A 16,944-nucleotide genomic window follows, 5' to 3' on the forward strand; every position below is an offset into this window, starting at 1 on the left:
TTTATGTTATTAATAATACTAGATAAGTTGGGATGGCAATGATGAAGGAAAGTTTGGGGTCAAAAGTAAAGCATTACTAGAAATCAACAGAGCCCTTGAAAGATTCACCGAACCTCATCGAGTGATTGAGTTTTAGATAAATTTTCTACTTTGTAGTCGAAATAACTTCTTTTCCCATATTGCTTACATGTATTAGGAAGGTTTGATTACAATCAACGAAACAGGCAGAATCCACATACTGAATCCAAATAACACTGTTACTATCTGTTCGTGTATCTATTTCTCTAATTCCTGTTCACTTTTGGAACTCCCTGACGGGGATGGCCACAGCAATAATCACCATAACTAGTGAACTCCAGTACTGCTTCTTATCCCTGATGCAGTGTTTGCAGAGCCGCCTACCTAACACTCCTGACTACTTCTACCTAATACTCCTGTCTAATATTCCTAGTTTATCTATGTAATTAGAGCCCATTGTCATATTCACAGATAGGGATAAAGTCCAAATGTTTCAAGGGATGTTATGATTTATTTATAAGATTTGTAGTAGTGTTTCACTGTTCCCCTATATCTTCCCTGATCATCATATCCCTCCCTGCTGTCATGTTATATTATTGTCAATTGATTAATATGTCAAATCATGCTCCCCTAGTCTGTCACTTCTGCTGAGTATAAGAGGTATGGTAATTCATCAGCTTAGCTCCACAGTGAAACTAACTTTGGAAGTGAATATTTTCATTTTAAGTTACTACAATTTGTGTTGCAGGGAGAGAGTTTTATAATTGTTTCCATGTCTCTTCACTTTGTATATATGTACCATGTCTTTACTACTATGCATGCATACACACACACACACATGCATCCACTCCAGCAAAAGCTAGGTACCCATTTATCGACCATACCCAAGAAAGCTAGGTACCCATTTATCGACCATACCCAAGGGAAGGATGACCACATGGGTTGGGTGTAGGCCAGTTGTCTCGCTCAGGATTCAAATCATTGTTGGTCAGACCCCAGGCTAGCCTATGCTGACTCATGGTCAGAAACACTAACCATTACACCACTGAAGTCTTCTATAGCTTGTTTTGATTGTAGAAATATAAGTGAGCATGATTTGGAGAATTTGATTCTGTTGAACTATACTGAATTACACAAAAGTAATTTATCAGGAAAAATATGGGTATGATTATAGTTAAAGAAGGTACTGCGCTTGTAAGAAATCAACAGAACCTATGAAAAATCCCATCTGACTTTCCAAGATGTCAAGATTTGTTTTAATTTCTAATAAACGCCAAAATGTATACCAGTCATACTCTTAAGTATGCACCAAGCAGACAACACAGCACAGTCTGCATTAGGAGACATACCTGTAAAATGGAATCTTTCTGGTATCATCTCAGCTGGTAAGTGGCATTAAATGATTTTTTAAAGGCTCTGTTTATATTTGATTGCTGTATTACCTACTTTGCATTGAACAACCTCGTATTTTCCCCTCATGTACATAACCTATTCACCTTATTTGATGTCATTTAGTGAAATTTAATGCATTAGATTATGTTCTCCAAGTATTTGTGGAATCACAGTGCACTGTATAAGGGACCTAAAATATAGTTAGCCATTTCCCAAAAAATATTTTTGATGCAGAGCTAAGTTGATAAATTACTATATGAAAATTCCATTTATATACATTTTTTCAAAATGGATGTTATTTCTGTGATGTCTCTAAACTTGAACTTTATCCAATTGATAGAGAGCAGCCATGCTGAACTGGAACAGAAGTACAATACTGTGTTTAAACATTTGAACCAATCAGTCTTGCTTAATCCCTCAACTCATGCTTACTTCAGGAAGACCAAGACATTGATAAACACTTAGAAATATTAAACAACAAGCGTGGATACTAACTTGTTAGCTTCCCATGCTGCTAGTATCCTTCAGCACCTACTGGACTAAATTTTCTGAAAGCTCTGTACCAGTATCATATTCTTTTTCTCCAGATACTTCTCATGTTATTTGATATTAAGGGAAAAAATCTTTTTCCCTCAAATACTTTTTTATATTACTAAAAATTTTCTGAAGTAAGTAAAAGTTATTAATAAGGTGGTACTGCTATGGTATGAATACCAAAGTATTGTTCCTGATGTCAGGTAACATGCATTTTTGTGGTGTGAGAAAGGTAATTTATCACTTCATCTAAGCAGAATTTTATTTTGCAGTAGTACGTCAATGTTTGGGATTAGAATAAAAGTTGCAGAGTGAGATTTGAAACATTGTGTTATATTTTCTGATATTAAATAAGGTATTAGTGTTAAGGGTCATAAAAGTGAGTGAAAATGTGGCATGAATTAATGTAAACATAGGTGAAGCACTTGCAAAAGAAATTTGATTTATTCATAATTACTGTAGGACCAGTTATGTGAAAGCGTCCTGGTGTTACCTAGGACCTTTCTGAAGGACCCTTCAACCCATGGCTGCACTACATCCAGCAACAGGGAAATACAGACTCCATTGGAGTGAGTTTTATGACAAGACTCTACTGTTGATGATACAGCCTTGCCAATGTTGACTTTCCATTTGCAGTGTAACCTTTAGTAGGCAAAGTTTGGTAACACCTTGCAAGAGAAACCAGCAGAGCTTATGAAAACCTTATCTGAACTCCCTAGCCACTAATGTTTATTCCAGACACTCATTACTGAGCATTACATCAGTGGCTGTGATGAAGCTAGGTAAGGTTTTTATAAATTCCTTTGATTTACAATTGTTGAACTTCAGCATTAATCAACTCCAAACTTTCCCTTGTTTGATATTTGCTGTCTAATCTGAACTCTAAAAAGGCAGTCCTATCTGTTTGTTTGGCTGCATACTCAAACACCAAGAAAATTCCCAGGCACGTGACAATTAACCCTTGTTCATATTTGTTGACATATCAAGGAAGTTGCCAGATTCACAGCTAACATAATTGCCAATGATTCTTCCATTTCCTGGGCAGGATGGAAATTGCTGGCTGCTTTGGTGACATATTCTCAGGAAAATATGTTAAGTATAAAATGGGGAAATTGCACCATCAGTATGAGGGATATATAGAAGGAAAATGGCAAGGGTGAATGGTTGGAACTAAAGAACAATGCCATTTGGCCATTCAGGGTGTGGTGCCCGGTGAGGGATGGTGTCCTGACTCTGGAAGGAAGAAGTGGTGGTGAGGAAGGATGTGGTAGCTGGGGAAGGAAAGAGTTGTGGTGTTGAGGGAAGGTGTGTTACTCAGGGAGGGAGGGAGAGGTGATAATGAAAGTGGATGTGGTGACCAGTGAGGGAGTTGTGATGGTGAGGGAGGATGTGGTAGCATGGAGGGAGTGATTTGTGGTACTGAGTGAGAGGGCATGGTGTTGGTGAGGGAGGGTGTAGTAGCAGAGGATGGAGGGAGAGGTGTTGGTGAGGGAAGGCATTGCAGCCTGGATGGTAGGGTATGGTAGCCCTCTGTAGGAGTAAGCAGACAAGGAACTAACCTGCTTGTCGATTTTAATGCATCAAATCACACCCTTTAACTTTTATTCTTTTCTTTGAATACTACATCACAAGTCCATAACAAAATCTCATTAGATCCAAAGTTAGTTTAGATGCATAGCTTTTTTTTATGTTGAAGGCTCCAGTCACAGACAAAGGAGAGAGTTATGAATGTAGAAAGAAAAGATAGGGGAAATTATTTACAAATTTTGGAGGAAGTGAAAAACCTATCTTTTGAAATGTGCCCGGTCATAGTTATTGGGAAAGATGTGAGAAGGTAGAGAGTTTCAAAGCTTTGATGTGTAGGGAAAGAAGCAGGTATCAAAATGGCCCCTCCTTGCGTTGCCAATGGCCACACAATAATGATGTGATGCAACAGCTTGCCAAGAATTGTTTGGTCTCTTGTTGGTGTGGGCACACAAGCAGCCAGTTCTCGGGAGCTAAACTGGTAATTGATATTAAATATTCATTAAAGAAATTAGCCCATATTTGGCACAGGTCACTCAACAACACTTCTTCCTCATTCCTTAGCTGGAAGTTTCCCTGGAACTGGTTGATAGATCCATGTTAACTCCAGGTTTTGTCTTAGGTCTGTTTCTTGTTAGTTTCCAAGGTTATGTTACATCTTGGACATTATGTAAGGCCCAGATTATTGTAAGTTAGGATTTGACAGGGTCAAAACATACTCCAGAACCTATGGTCCTAATTTAGAAACCTATTAAAGTTTTCAGATCTTATGCAATGTAGTAGCTTAACCTAAGGATCAAACCTAAGAACCTGACCCAAAATCTAACCTAAACATGCCATGAGATCTCATGAATGACTTGCCTATAGATGCTTGCTTGACAAAAGCATTGTTTTATAGTTCTTCATCAGTTTTTTGTATTTGTATTATAACTTTCATTTTTGTTTTTTATAACATTTCTTTTGCATGATAACCCGAAAATAAGGCTTGGATAGTGTTCCAGTTTATTCCTGACACCTCAGCTGGAGAAACTTATCAATCATCCAACAGAATTCATGTATTTCATGTATGTAATGGATTAAGATTGTGGGAGCTTTATATTGAATAACTTGATAAAGGGGAAGGCTTTGAAGATATGAAAATGTGTAGTTAAGTAATCTAAAAGAAGGTAGAACATGTGATTCAACAGAACCTATGAAAACCTCACCAAACTTCCTCTTGCAGCCAAGTTTTACTGTATATTTGATGACCGAATTTATGGAATTGAACACTACTTAACCCAGGCCGGTGTTGGTTTAGTATAGGACTCATGCATCTCTGAGTTGCTTGACTACTATGATAAGATTGCTAAAGCTTTGAAGAACAAACAAATTGCTGATGTAATTTACACATACTTTGCAAAAGTTGAGATTGGAATGACTGGAAAAACTGGGAGATGGAAATACAACTTTTTCACTAACATCACAGCTTGTGGTTGTAAACCTGGTGATTTCCAGTACCTCCACAATAGAAAGCTCATTTCCCAAGGAATTGTACATGTCCCTGTTGTGGTCCTTATTCATGTGTCAGACATTGATATGGACACAAATCACTAAGATATTATCTTTTGCAGATACTAGAATAAGTATGAAAATCATGTTAGAAGAAGACACTGAAAGAGATGCAAAGAGACTTATATATGAAGTCTTCTAGTGGGCCACTGAGATTAAAATGCTTATCGGTGGGGATAAGTTCCAACCCCTCCAGTCTAGGGAAAATGAAGAAATCAAAAAACTTTGAATACCATGCGAACCCAGACACTGTCATAAACCAGTTGAATGATATGAAAGACCTTTTTGTGATAATGTTTAACAACCTAATCTTGAGTGAACACAACAAAACAACATTTTCCTCCTCCAGAAGGATGGTAGAATGGATCCTGTTGACTTTCAAGACAGGGAAAGGAATGCCAATTATGATACCCTTTAGGTGCTGATTCTCTCACAATTATGATATTTCTATGTACTAATATCACCTTACAAAGAAGGCACTATAACAGAATTAGAAAATGTTCACAGATCTTTCATAACCCACTGCAACCTTGAAAGAAAAAAATTACTGGGAACAGCTGAAATTACTGTGGATGTACTCCCTGGAGTGCAGGGACAAAAGTCCACATCAAGGCCAGGCCTTGATTGAAATAAAGAGAGAATTATGAAGTGGAAAAAGAAAAGACAATGGAAAGTATATATGAATTTTTAATGATGTGCAATACCTATGTTTTGAAATGTGCCAGAGAGGTATTGGGAAAGACACGAGAAGGTAGAGGGTTCCAAAGCTCTGACATGTAGGGAAAGAAGCAGGTATCAAAATGTCCCTCCCTTGAGTTTTTGATGGCCACACAATAATCAAGTGACACAGCAGCTTACTGAGTTTTGCTTATTCTAGCTTGTGGTGGGGGCTTACAAGCAGCCATATCAGGAGGAAAAACCAAAGCAATACCTATAGAAGAGAAAGTGAACCAACATTGTGGCATATGGCAATGGGGTCAAATTTGGAAGTTATCCCAGAGCAGTTTATTAGTCAGATCGCTTTTGACTCGATTTGTCAAGTAAGGATACAGAGCTAGAACCACCCCACATGTGAGAGTAATACCCCATACAAGGATGAATCAATCCCTTGTTTAAAAGGACCAACTGTTCAGTAGAAAAGTTTCGACATCTAAACAGGAAACTCAGTTTCTTAGAGGCACGCTTAGCTATTCCTGTAATGTTGGGCTTCCAAGAGAGAATGGATGTTACAGTGATACCAAGTATGTTCTTTGAGTCAAGAGGTGGAATTACAAAACCCTCAAAGGAGAGACGGGAGTTGTAAGGAGTTTTCGATAAAGAGATGGGTAGAAATTGGGTTTTGGAGGCATTAAACTTAAGATTTTGTCTACCCCTTTGAGATATCCTGTCCAGGTCTGAGTTTATTGAAGAAGTTGTCAAGACGAGATGCAGATCAGTTGAGAGAAGAGGGAGCAAATTGAAGGATGTGGATGAATGCAGTGTTGAGTCGTCAGCATATAAGTGCACTGGATTGTTTACGGAGGAGAGGAAATTGCTGAAAAAAAAGGAGAAAAATTGTAGGGGGACAGGACTGAACCTTGTTGATCGAGAAAAGGGGGAGGCTGATCCATCAACAACCAAGGGAATAGTTGCTGGAGAGGAAGCTAGTTTTCAAGGAGTAGAGTAAAGGAGGGAAGCCAAAGGGAGGGAGCTTAGAGATGAGACCCCATTGCCACACACGGTTAAAAGCCTTAGATATGTCATGGCTCCCCAAAGTCTTTCAGGGATGATGACCAGACATTAATAAGATAGGAAAAAATATCACTAGTGGATCTCACCTTACAGAAGCCATACTGGTAAGCAGAGAGAAGACTGATTTTCGAGGTGTTTAATGATGTATGAGTTGAGTATGGATTCTAAGACTTTGGAAATGGTAGATGTCAGAGCATTAGGATGATAGTGGGGTCAGAACAGTCACCCCCTCAGGGATGGGATGTATCAATGCATGTTTCCAAGAAGGGAAAATTTTGGTTTTTAAGCAGAAATGGAACAGATGGGCAAGCACAGATGCAAGTTCAGAGGCACACTCTTTCATTACACGGGGATGGATGCCACCAGGACCATAAGCCTTGCTTGTTTCCAGAGAAATGAGTGCTTTTTGGACAGTCCAAAAAGAGATTACGGGAAGAGGAATAGGATTAGTAAGAGATGCATTGTAATTATAGAAATTTGTGGGCTTTTTATGTGAGAATGAAGATGCTAATAAGGAAATGGGGAATATGACATTTAGAAGCATCTTCATAGAAAAGAGAAATGTAATATACCTCTTTGAGGACAATGTGAAACAGTTAGAGTACTTTGTTAAGGGCCACAAAAAAATGAGAGAACATTAACCCCTTATGTTACACAAAGTTTTCCTTTTCAACCCTCGAAATTCACATTTTTCATGTTTAAAAGATACATTTAATCTCACACTGTCTTTAAAAGCACCCTCCAAATGATCTAAGAACATCATTGTCAAATAATTCAGTATCATCATCTGCCAAGGCAAAAAAAAGGCTTCTCAGTTTCCTTCCTAGAAAACTTATGAAAATGTGCTCTCATCAGCAGGGATGGAGGAGGAGAGATTATCATGCACTGTCTCTTTATCCACCACCCAGTTTAAGCTCTTGGCCGTGAAATTAAGGTGTTAAACACAGTGCTTATATTTCCATCTTAAGGCATCACTCAGCTTGCATAAATATTTGTCTGGATGTGTATAGTGGTTAAAGATGAAGAAATTGAAAAACATTATGATTTAGCATGATTGCTTAATAAACAACGAGAAGGATGCTCTTATCATGGGCACACATAAGATGGGGTATCTTAGAGAAGGCAGATAATGGATCAGGAAGGCAGTGTGCCCATCATTCAGACAACAGTGAACCATAGTAAAAAAGATGGTTTTGGGGCTGAGGAAGAAATCAACAAAATACAGGTAAGTAAAGATCAGAAGTATGGGATTCTGAATTGGATAGAATGAACTATTGAATAAAACCTTAGAGGAGACATTCAGAGACTGAACAGTTGGGGAAGCATTTGAAGCAATGGATGGAAGACCAGATCAAAAGTGTTCTTGGGAGTTGTGTAGCACTGATAAAGCAGTATTCAAATAAGATGAAAGTTAGAAAGGATGCTTTAGCATGACTACAGGAAATAGCAGAAGGTAAGCTACTACTGAAATGAGTGAAGGTGAATAAAGGGAAGCTTTTAGACATAAGTCCATGATGATCTTTGAGATGGGAGAGGACTGTTGTGAAAAAAAAAAAAAGAATAAAGGAAGCCAAAGAAATTAACATGTCAGATTGCTGCTTGACATGATGGACTTGCTAAATACAAGCCTAGAAATGAAAGGAGAGAGTTAGTTGATCCAGGCAAGGGTGGTATATACAGGTGTAGTTGTTACAGGCAGACCCTGCTCTGCATAATACAGTATGTGCAATCTTATAAAACACCTCATTATATCAGACTACATTATATGAAGCATGTTTTCTCATTAAAATACATGTAATATCTGAATTTGCATGCATTCCTAACTTAAGATTCTTGCTACTATAATGTATCTCAGACAAGAATACAGATTGAATATGGAAAATATATGTATTCTGGATATTGAACACACAATACAGAACATATGATAAATTCGCACTTAAAACAAGTAAAAGATAAACATAAAAATTAACACTCACTGTCATTGGAGGAGACGAAAGTTTGGTGCAGGTTGAGCATTTGCCTGAATTCTGTTTCTTTTTCACAGAACAGTGATTATAGTAATCAAGTAAAATCCATGGGAATGTACTTTGGTGTCTGACTTATCACCAGCATTTTCATGTCTTTAGGGAGGTTTCATTATTGATAAGACAGAACATGAGTTTGAAGATCAATCCATAACGATATTCGTTCCTTTTTCTCCTTAATCGAACTTCAGGAGTAAGAGATTCTAGATTCAGTGATTAATGTTCCACTTTTGGCATTCTCCTTGATCTTCTCTCCACTATCACAAATAGTCCATAAAGTAGATTTACCAAGTCCAAGGGCACTCATAATATCAGCTTTGTTCTCCTCATTTATTACATTTGAGCACATCCTTCTTACCCTCAGTGGTAATGGCCATATGCCTTATGGCACCACTGGTACCAGAGGAACTTAAAAGATGATGTGATGGCATAATGCAAGGGGCAAAACACAAGCATTATACAGTATGCTGCAGCACAGAATACTGTAACATTAAGTGACTGTAGATTATATCTGTGCCATGTATGCATGCGCTTCTTGCACGGCACTGGGAATGCCACATCACTGTACTGCCAGCCTGATGATGATTGTGTTATTCCAAACTTAAATCCACATAGTGTAAATGAACTGTGTGTGTCATTTAGAAATGGCATAAATCAGCTATGCATAAATTGAGAGGTGCATGTATAGCAAAATTACAATTAGTGAAGCTATTTTATTGAAGTGTTATGTGTGTTTTCAAGTATGTGACTTTTTTCTTTTTTTTACTGAGTGAAGACAGAATGGCTATAGTTGAATATTCTTATGTTCACAGTATCCTTCATTATGCCATTCACGTAAGTCAGATTTTGAATTATTCAAAAGTTTAATCTCTTTTGAAATTAGTGTGTTGTGAGTGGTAATATAAAAATTCTGTGCAAAAATTATCTTCATGCTGATTTTTTTTTTAGCTTGCTGATATATGTGTAGGCTTTAACAAAAACTTTATGCCATAGTCATAGAGATTTTATATCATAAAGACTTCAAATTTGTAATCTCAGAATGGGTATGAAAAGCCTGCCAGTGAACGTTACATCTCTTATTGATATTGATACTCTGTAGTGGAGGGGACACTTAAAGTAATATGTGTGGTGAATAAAGATATGCTAAGAAGATTGTAATGAGTTAATATAGGGTGAAACTGTATAACAGTAATTCATAGGTTTAGAGGTCAGATAGAAATCCTTCATGCTGGGATAGTAGTGATGATGGTCAGGAATTTGATTGTTACGAATGGAAAATATTATAGCTTCATTCCTCCAAATGTTTGTGTTGGAAACTTTCAGCCATGCCTTTTGGTGAGCACTGAATTCACTGTATCTTGAGTAGGGTACTTCAGCTTGAGGATGAAAGAGTATTGTGGTCCAAAGGCTGGAGTTTAGTTAGTTGGAGAAAGATCAAAAGTGTGTAGACTGAGGGAAGCAGTAGGTGAAACAATTAGATAGTGGTAGCTGTCCAACTAATGCTGGATGACAGTAAAACTTGGAACAGTCAGATGTATTAGAAGGGCAAGGGTCATGGGAGTGGTCAGTACTCCCACTGCTTGAACTCTCTTTACCTCTCAGTGGCAGCAAAGTGATATGGAACCTTGGTGACTTTACATTTCTTGAATAACACCAGATTTCTTTCAGATTCTTTGCATGGCTTAGCAGCAAAGCAATAGAGATGAAGTTTAATGAATATGAAGAATTCAAGAAGGAACTGTTTGTGTCACTTGCAAAAGATAATTATAATGATCCTGAGTTACAGAAGGATAATGCAATTAGCATCCTTGAAATTGGTGTTGGCATAGGTATGTTTTTCACTTGTGTAATGAATTAATGTAAAAGCAAAATTTTCTTTTGTTAAATGTTTATAATTTTGAATGTAGAATTTTGGTTAGATATGTGTTCCAGTTCCTTCATCTAAAGTGCACACTTGTGTTATAGAACAAAAGCAAAAATGTTATTATTTAGCATATTCTCAAAAGCAGAATGTATTAAATTTGTAAAACCCCTTTTAGGGTCCAATTTTAGTTACTACCCAGATGGCTGTCGACTAGTGGTAGTAGATCCTAATCCATACTTTGCTAAGTACTACAATGAAAACCGGGCAAAGTTTCCAAACATTAAGTCTGAGGCCATTATCGTGTCTACAGGTAGGAGAAGTTTTTAGTTTCTTATTATTTGAGAGGCTTTTAATTGCTGTTGATGACTGGATTTAGTTTTCAGAGAAACTTTGCATTAAGAAGGCATGAGTAGTGGTATTAATCGTTGAATACTTTGCATTTTCTGCTATTTTTGTCATCTTAAGTTTAACCATTTCATTATCTGTTTAATGAATAGTGGACAGTATACAAATATGAAATTTTTATTCTATATATTGTATTGATTTCCTTGACTCACTTCACACACCACCCCAACCAAATCGCCCTATATCTGCCACTCTATCTTCAAACACATTCAACAAACCTTCAAAATACTTACTCCACCTCCTTCTTACTTCATTGCTACTTGTTATTACCTCCTCATTTGTTCCCTTCACTGATGTTCTCATTTGTTCTCTTGTTTTACACTATGTTCCTCCTTTCAGAACATCTTTTTGTTCTTTCTAAAATTTAATGATAATCTCTCACCCCAACTCTCATTTGCCCTCTTTTTCACTTCTTGCACCTTTCTCTTTTCCTGCTGCTGTTTTCTTTTATACATCTCCCAGTCATTTGCACCATTTCCCTGCAAAAATCATGTAAATGCCTCTCTCTTCTCTTTCACTAACAATCTTACCCTTTCTAATCTGCCCACCTCTCACCTTTCTCATGCCACATGCATCTTTTGTGCAAGCCATCACTGCTTCCTTAAATACATCTCATTCCTCCCCCACTCCCCTTACATTGATTGCTCTCACCTTTTGCCATTCTGCATTCAATCTATCCTGGTACTTCCTCACACCAGTCTCCTTTCCAAGCTCACTTACTCTCAGCACTCCTTCTACGTGTACATATTCATACTTGCTGCCTTCATCTATTCCTGTCGCCACCCTGCCACACATTAGGTCCCCCCCCTACCCCCACCCCACCCCAGCGAGGTGTTGTTTGCTGATGATACGGTGCTGGTGGCTGATTCAGTTGAGAAACTGCAGAAGCTGGTGACTGAGTTTGGCAAAGTTTGTGAAAGAAGAAAGCTGAGAGTAAATGTGAATAAGAGCAAGGTTATTAGGTACAGTAGGGTTGAGGGACAAGTAAGTTGGGAGATAAGTTTGAATGGAGAAAAACTGGAGGAAGTGAAGTGTTTTAGATATCTGGGAGTGGATTTGGCAATGGATGAAACCATGGAAGCGGAAGTGAGTCACAGTGTGGGGGAGGGGGCGAAAGTTCTGGGAGTGTTGAAAAATGTGTGAAAGGCGAGAACATGATCTCGGAAAGCAAAAATGGGTATGTTTGAAGGAATAGTGGTTCCAACAGTGTTATATGGTTGCGAGGAGCGGACTATAGATAGAGTTGTGCGAAGGAGGGTGGATGTGTTGGAAGTGAGATGTTTAAGGACAATATGTGGTGTGAGGTGGTTTGATCAAGTAATGAAAGGGTAAGAGAGATGTGTGGTAATAAAAAGAGTGTGGTTGAGAGAGCAGAAGAAGGTGTTTTGAAATGGTTTGGTCACATGGAGAGAATGAGTGAGGAAAGATTGACAAAGAGGATATATGTGTCAGAGGTAGAGGGAATGAGGAAAAGTGGGAGACCAAACTGGAGGTGGAAAGATGGAGTGAAAAAGATTTTGAGTGATTGGGGCCTGAACATGCAGGAGGGTCAAAGGTGTGCAGGGAGTAGAGTGAATTGGAACGATGTGGTATACCGGTGTCGATGTGCTGTTAATGGATTGAACCAGAACATGTAAAGCGTCTGGGGTAAGCCATGGAAAGTTTCGTTGGGCCCGGATGTGGAAAGGGAGCTGTGGTTTCTGTGCATTATACATAACAGCTAGATACTGAGTGTGAACGAATGTGGCCTTTGATGTCTTTTCCTAGCGCATCCTCGTGCACATGCTGTGGGAGGGGCTTATCATTTCATGTGTGGCGGGGTGGCGACGGGAGTGAATAAAGGCAGCAAGTATGAATTATGTACATGTGTATGTATGTATATGTCTCTGTATTCATATATATGTATACGTTGGAAGCAAGGTAGCGCAAGGAAACAGACGAAAGAATAGCCCAACCCACTCACATACATATGTATATACATAAGCGTCCATACACGCATATATACATACCAATACATCTCAACGTATGCATATATATACACACACAGACATATACATATATACACATGTACATAATTCATACTATCTGCCCTTATTCATCCCTGTCGCCACCCCGCCACACATGAAATAACAACCCCCTCCCCCCGCATGTGCACGAGGTAGTGCGAGGAAAAGACAACAAAGGCCACATTCATTCACACTCAGTCTCTAGCTGCCATGTATAATGTACCGAAACCACAGCTTCCTTTCCACATCCAGGCCCCACAGAACTTTCCATGGTTTACCCCAGACGCTTCACATGCACTGGATCAATACGTTGACAGCACGTCGACCCCGGTATACCACATTGTTCCAATTCACTCTATTCCTTGCAAACCTTTCACCCTCCTGCATGTTCAGGCCCCGATCACTCAAAATCTTTTTCACTCCATCTTTCCACCTCCAATTTGGTCTCCCACTTCTCGTTTCCTCTCTGACACATATATTCTCTTTGTCAATCTTTCCTCACTCATTCTCTCCATGTGACCAAACCATTTTAAAACACCCTCTTCTGCTCTCTCAACCACACTCTTTTTATTACCACACATCTCTCTTACCCTATTATTACTTACTCGATCAAACCACCTCACACCACATATTGTCCTCAAACATCTCATTTCCATCACATCCACCCTCCTCCGCTCTACTCTTATCTATAGCCCATGCCTTGCAACCATATATCATTGTTGGAACCACTATTCCTTCAAACATACCCATTTTTGCTTTTCAAGATAACGTTCTCGACTTCCACACATTCTTCAACGCTCCCAGAATTTTCGCCCCCTCCCCCACCCTATGATTCACTTCTGCTTCCATGGTTCCATCTGCTGCCAAATCCACTCTCAGATATCTGAAACACTTCACTTCCAGTTTTTCTCCATTCAAACTTACCTCCCAATTGACTTGTCCCTCAACCCTACTGTACCTGATAACCTTGCTCTTATTCATATTTACTCTCAGCTTTCTTCTTTCACACACTTTACCAAACTCAGTCACCAGCTTCTGCAGTTTCTCACCCAATCAGCCACCAGCGCTGTATCATCAGCGAACAACAACTGACTCACTTCCCAAGCTCTTTCATCCACAAGAGACTGCATACTTGCCCCTCTTTCCAAAACTCTTGCATTCACCTCCCTAACAACCCCATTCATAAACAAATTAAACAACCATGGTGACATCACGCACCCCTGCCGCAAACCGACATTCACTGAGAACCAGTCAATTTCCTCTCTTCCTACACATACACATGCCTTACAGCCTCGATGAAAACTTTTCACTGCATCTAACAACTTGCCTCCCACACCATATTTTCACTTGCATTCTGTTAGGTAACACCAGTGTCGACATGCTGGCAGTGGATTGAATCAGGGCATGTGAAGCATCTGGGGTAAACCATGGAAAGGTTTGTTGGGCCTGGATGTGGATAGGGAACTATGGTTTTGGTGTATTACACATGACAGCTAGAGACTGAGTGTGAACGAATGTGGCTTTTTTTTGTCAATTTTCCTAGTGCTACCTCGCTGAAGCAAGGGGTAGTGATGCTGTTTCCTGTGGGGCGGGGTAGCCCCAGGAATTGATGAATGCAAGCAAGTATGAATATGTACATATGTATATATTTATATGTCTGTGTATGTATATGTATGCATATGTGTATATGTTGATATGTATATGTTTATGTATGTATAATATGCATGTATGGGTGTTTATGTATATATATGTTTATATGAGTGGATGGCCATTCTTCGTCTGTTTCCTGGCGCACTTTGCTGATGCAGAAAAAGGTGATCATGTATTATAAAAGATATATATATATATTACATACTTGATTGCTATTTCATGCTTTAGCAAGATACCACCAGGAACAGACAAAGAAAGGCTACATCTGCTCACAATTATTCTCTTGCTTTCATGTGTAAGCCATCAAAACCATTGCTCCCAATCTACAAGCAGCCCCTCCAAACTTTCCTAGATTTATCATGGACACTTCACATTCCCTGGTTCAGTCCACTGACAGCATGTTGACCCTGCTACAAACATTGCCCCAGTTCACTCTGTGCTCTGCGCACCTTTCACCCTCCTACGTGTTCAGGCCCCAATCTCTCAAAATCTTCTTCACTTCATCCTTCCATCTCTAATTTGGTTTGTCTGTACTCCTTTTTGCTCCACTTCTGTTACATAAATCCTTATTGTCAACCTTTCCTCTCTCATTCTCTCATATTTACAAAACATTTCAGCACACACTCTTCTGCTCTGTCCGCCACACTCCTTTTATTACCACATATCTCTCTTATCCCTGCATTGCTTACTCAATCAAACCACCCCACACCACATATTGTCATCAAACATTTCATTTCCAACACATCCACATTCCTCTGCAAAGCCTTCTGTATAGCCAATGAGTCCCATGAGTTGCATTCGCTTAATATTGTTGGGAATACTATTCCTTCAAACATGCCCATTTTTGCCTTGTTAGATAACATTGTCTCTTTCCTACTTACTTCAGCACTCCCAGAACCTTTAGTCCCTCCCTCTCCCTATGATTCACTTCCCTTTCCATTGTTCCATAAGCTGCCATGTCTACTCCCCAATATCTAAAACACTTCACTTCCTCTAATTTTTCTCCATTCAAACTCACACCCCAACTAAGCTGTCCCTCTACCCTGCTAAACCTAATAATCATGCTTTTACTCCCATTCACTCCCAATTTTCTCCTTTCACACACTCTTCCAAAGTCAGTCACGAATTTCTACAGTTTCTCACTTGAATCTGCCAACAGTGTTGTAACATCAGCAAACAGCAACTGACTTACTTTCCAGGCCCTCTCATTCCCCACAGACTGCATACTCACTCCTCTCTCCAAGACTCTCACATTTACTCCCAACTTTCTCCTTTCACACATCCATATACAAATTGAATGAGCACGCTGACATCACACACTCTTGCCATAGACCAACCTTCTCTGGGAACCAGTCACTCTCCTCTCTTCTCTTCCTACTCATACACAAGCCTTGATGAAAACTTTTATACTTCTAGCAGCTTTCCTCCCACACTGTATTGTCATAAGACCTGTAAAGCATCTCTATTGACCCTATCACATGTCCTCTCCAGATCCATAAATGCCATATACAAATTCATGTTTTTCTAAGTATTTTTCAGACACATTTTTTTAAAGCAAAAACCTGATCCATACATCCTCCACCACTTCTGTGCTCTGTACAGGACTTCACCCTCTTTTATGAAAACCTCTATGAATTGTCATCCTTGCCTCCACATGGTAATGATCAGACTTACCTCTCAAAAGTGTCTCTTTTACAAGCCCATCAATTAGTATGTAATGCAGTGATGCTCACCTACCATCTTTTCTTCTCGCATATATAAACTTGCGTAAGTCCCACTTTTCAAACCGGGAATCCCCATCACCAGATATTATTCAGCATAACTCCACAAACTGTTCACCACTTCCATTCATAACACAGAATACCCCCACGTCCCCCAGTTTTACTCTCAACTGCCTTTTGTTTCTTACATCAAAACTGCAGATGTACTCTTTCATCTGCCCCCAAAACACTTGCCTCATGATTTTTCTTTCCATTGCTAGGTGCATAAGCACTAATAATCACCTGTCTCTCGCCATCTTCTTTCAGTTTTACCCACATCAATCTAGAATTTACTTCCTTATACTCTATCATACACTCCTACAACTCCTGCTTCAGTAGTAAAGCTATCCCTTCCTTATCTCTTGTCTTTCACCAACCCTTGACTTTACTCCTAAGACATTTCCAAGCCCTTCTTCCCCCCTACCCTTGATTTTTGTTTCACTCAAAGCCAGAACATCCAGATTTCTTTCCTCAAATATACATCAACG

At 39.1% G+C, this 16,944-nt stretch overlaps 1 protein-coding gene across 1 annotated transcript in view; it reads left to right on the forward strand.

Moving 5' to 3' along the window:
• Positions 1-1,373: 1,373 nt before the first annotated feature.
• Positions 1,374-16,944, forward strand: part of LOC139750619 (thiol S-methyltransferase TMT1B-like) — a gene marked incomplete at its 5' end in the record, with an annotated part of 32,056 nt that continues 16,485 nt past the window's right edge. The window contains 4 exons of the mRNA XM_071665293.1: positions 1,374-1,403; positions 2,407-2,513; positions 10,440-10,600; positions 10,811-10,945. Of these exons, the coding sequence (XP_071521394.1) occupies positions 1,374-1,403; positions 2,407-2,513; positions 10,440-10,600; positions 10,811-10,945 (433 nt within the window). The remainder of the gene's footprint in view (positions 1,404-2,406; positions 2,514-10,439; positions 10,601-10,810; positions 10,946-16,944) is intronic.

The sequence above is a fragment of the Panulirus ornatus genome, chromosome 10, assembly GCF_036320965.1.
Source record: "Panulirus ornatus isolate Po-2019 chromosome 10, ASM3632096v1, whole genome shotgun sequence".
In the NCBI taxonomy this organism is placed as follows: domain Eukaryota; kingdom Metazoa; phylum Arthropoda; class Malacostraca; order Decapoda; family Palinuridae; genus Panulirus; species Panulirus ornatus.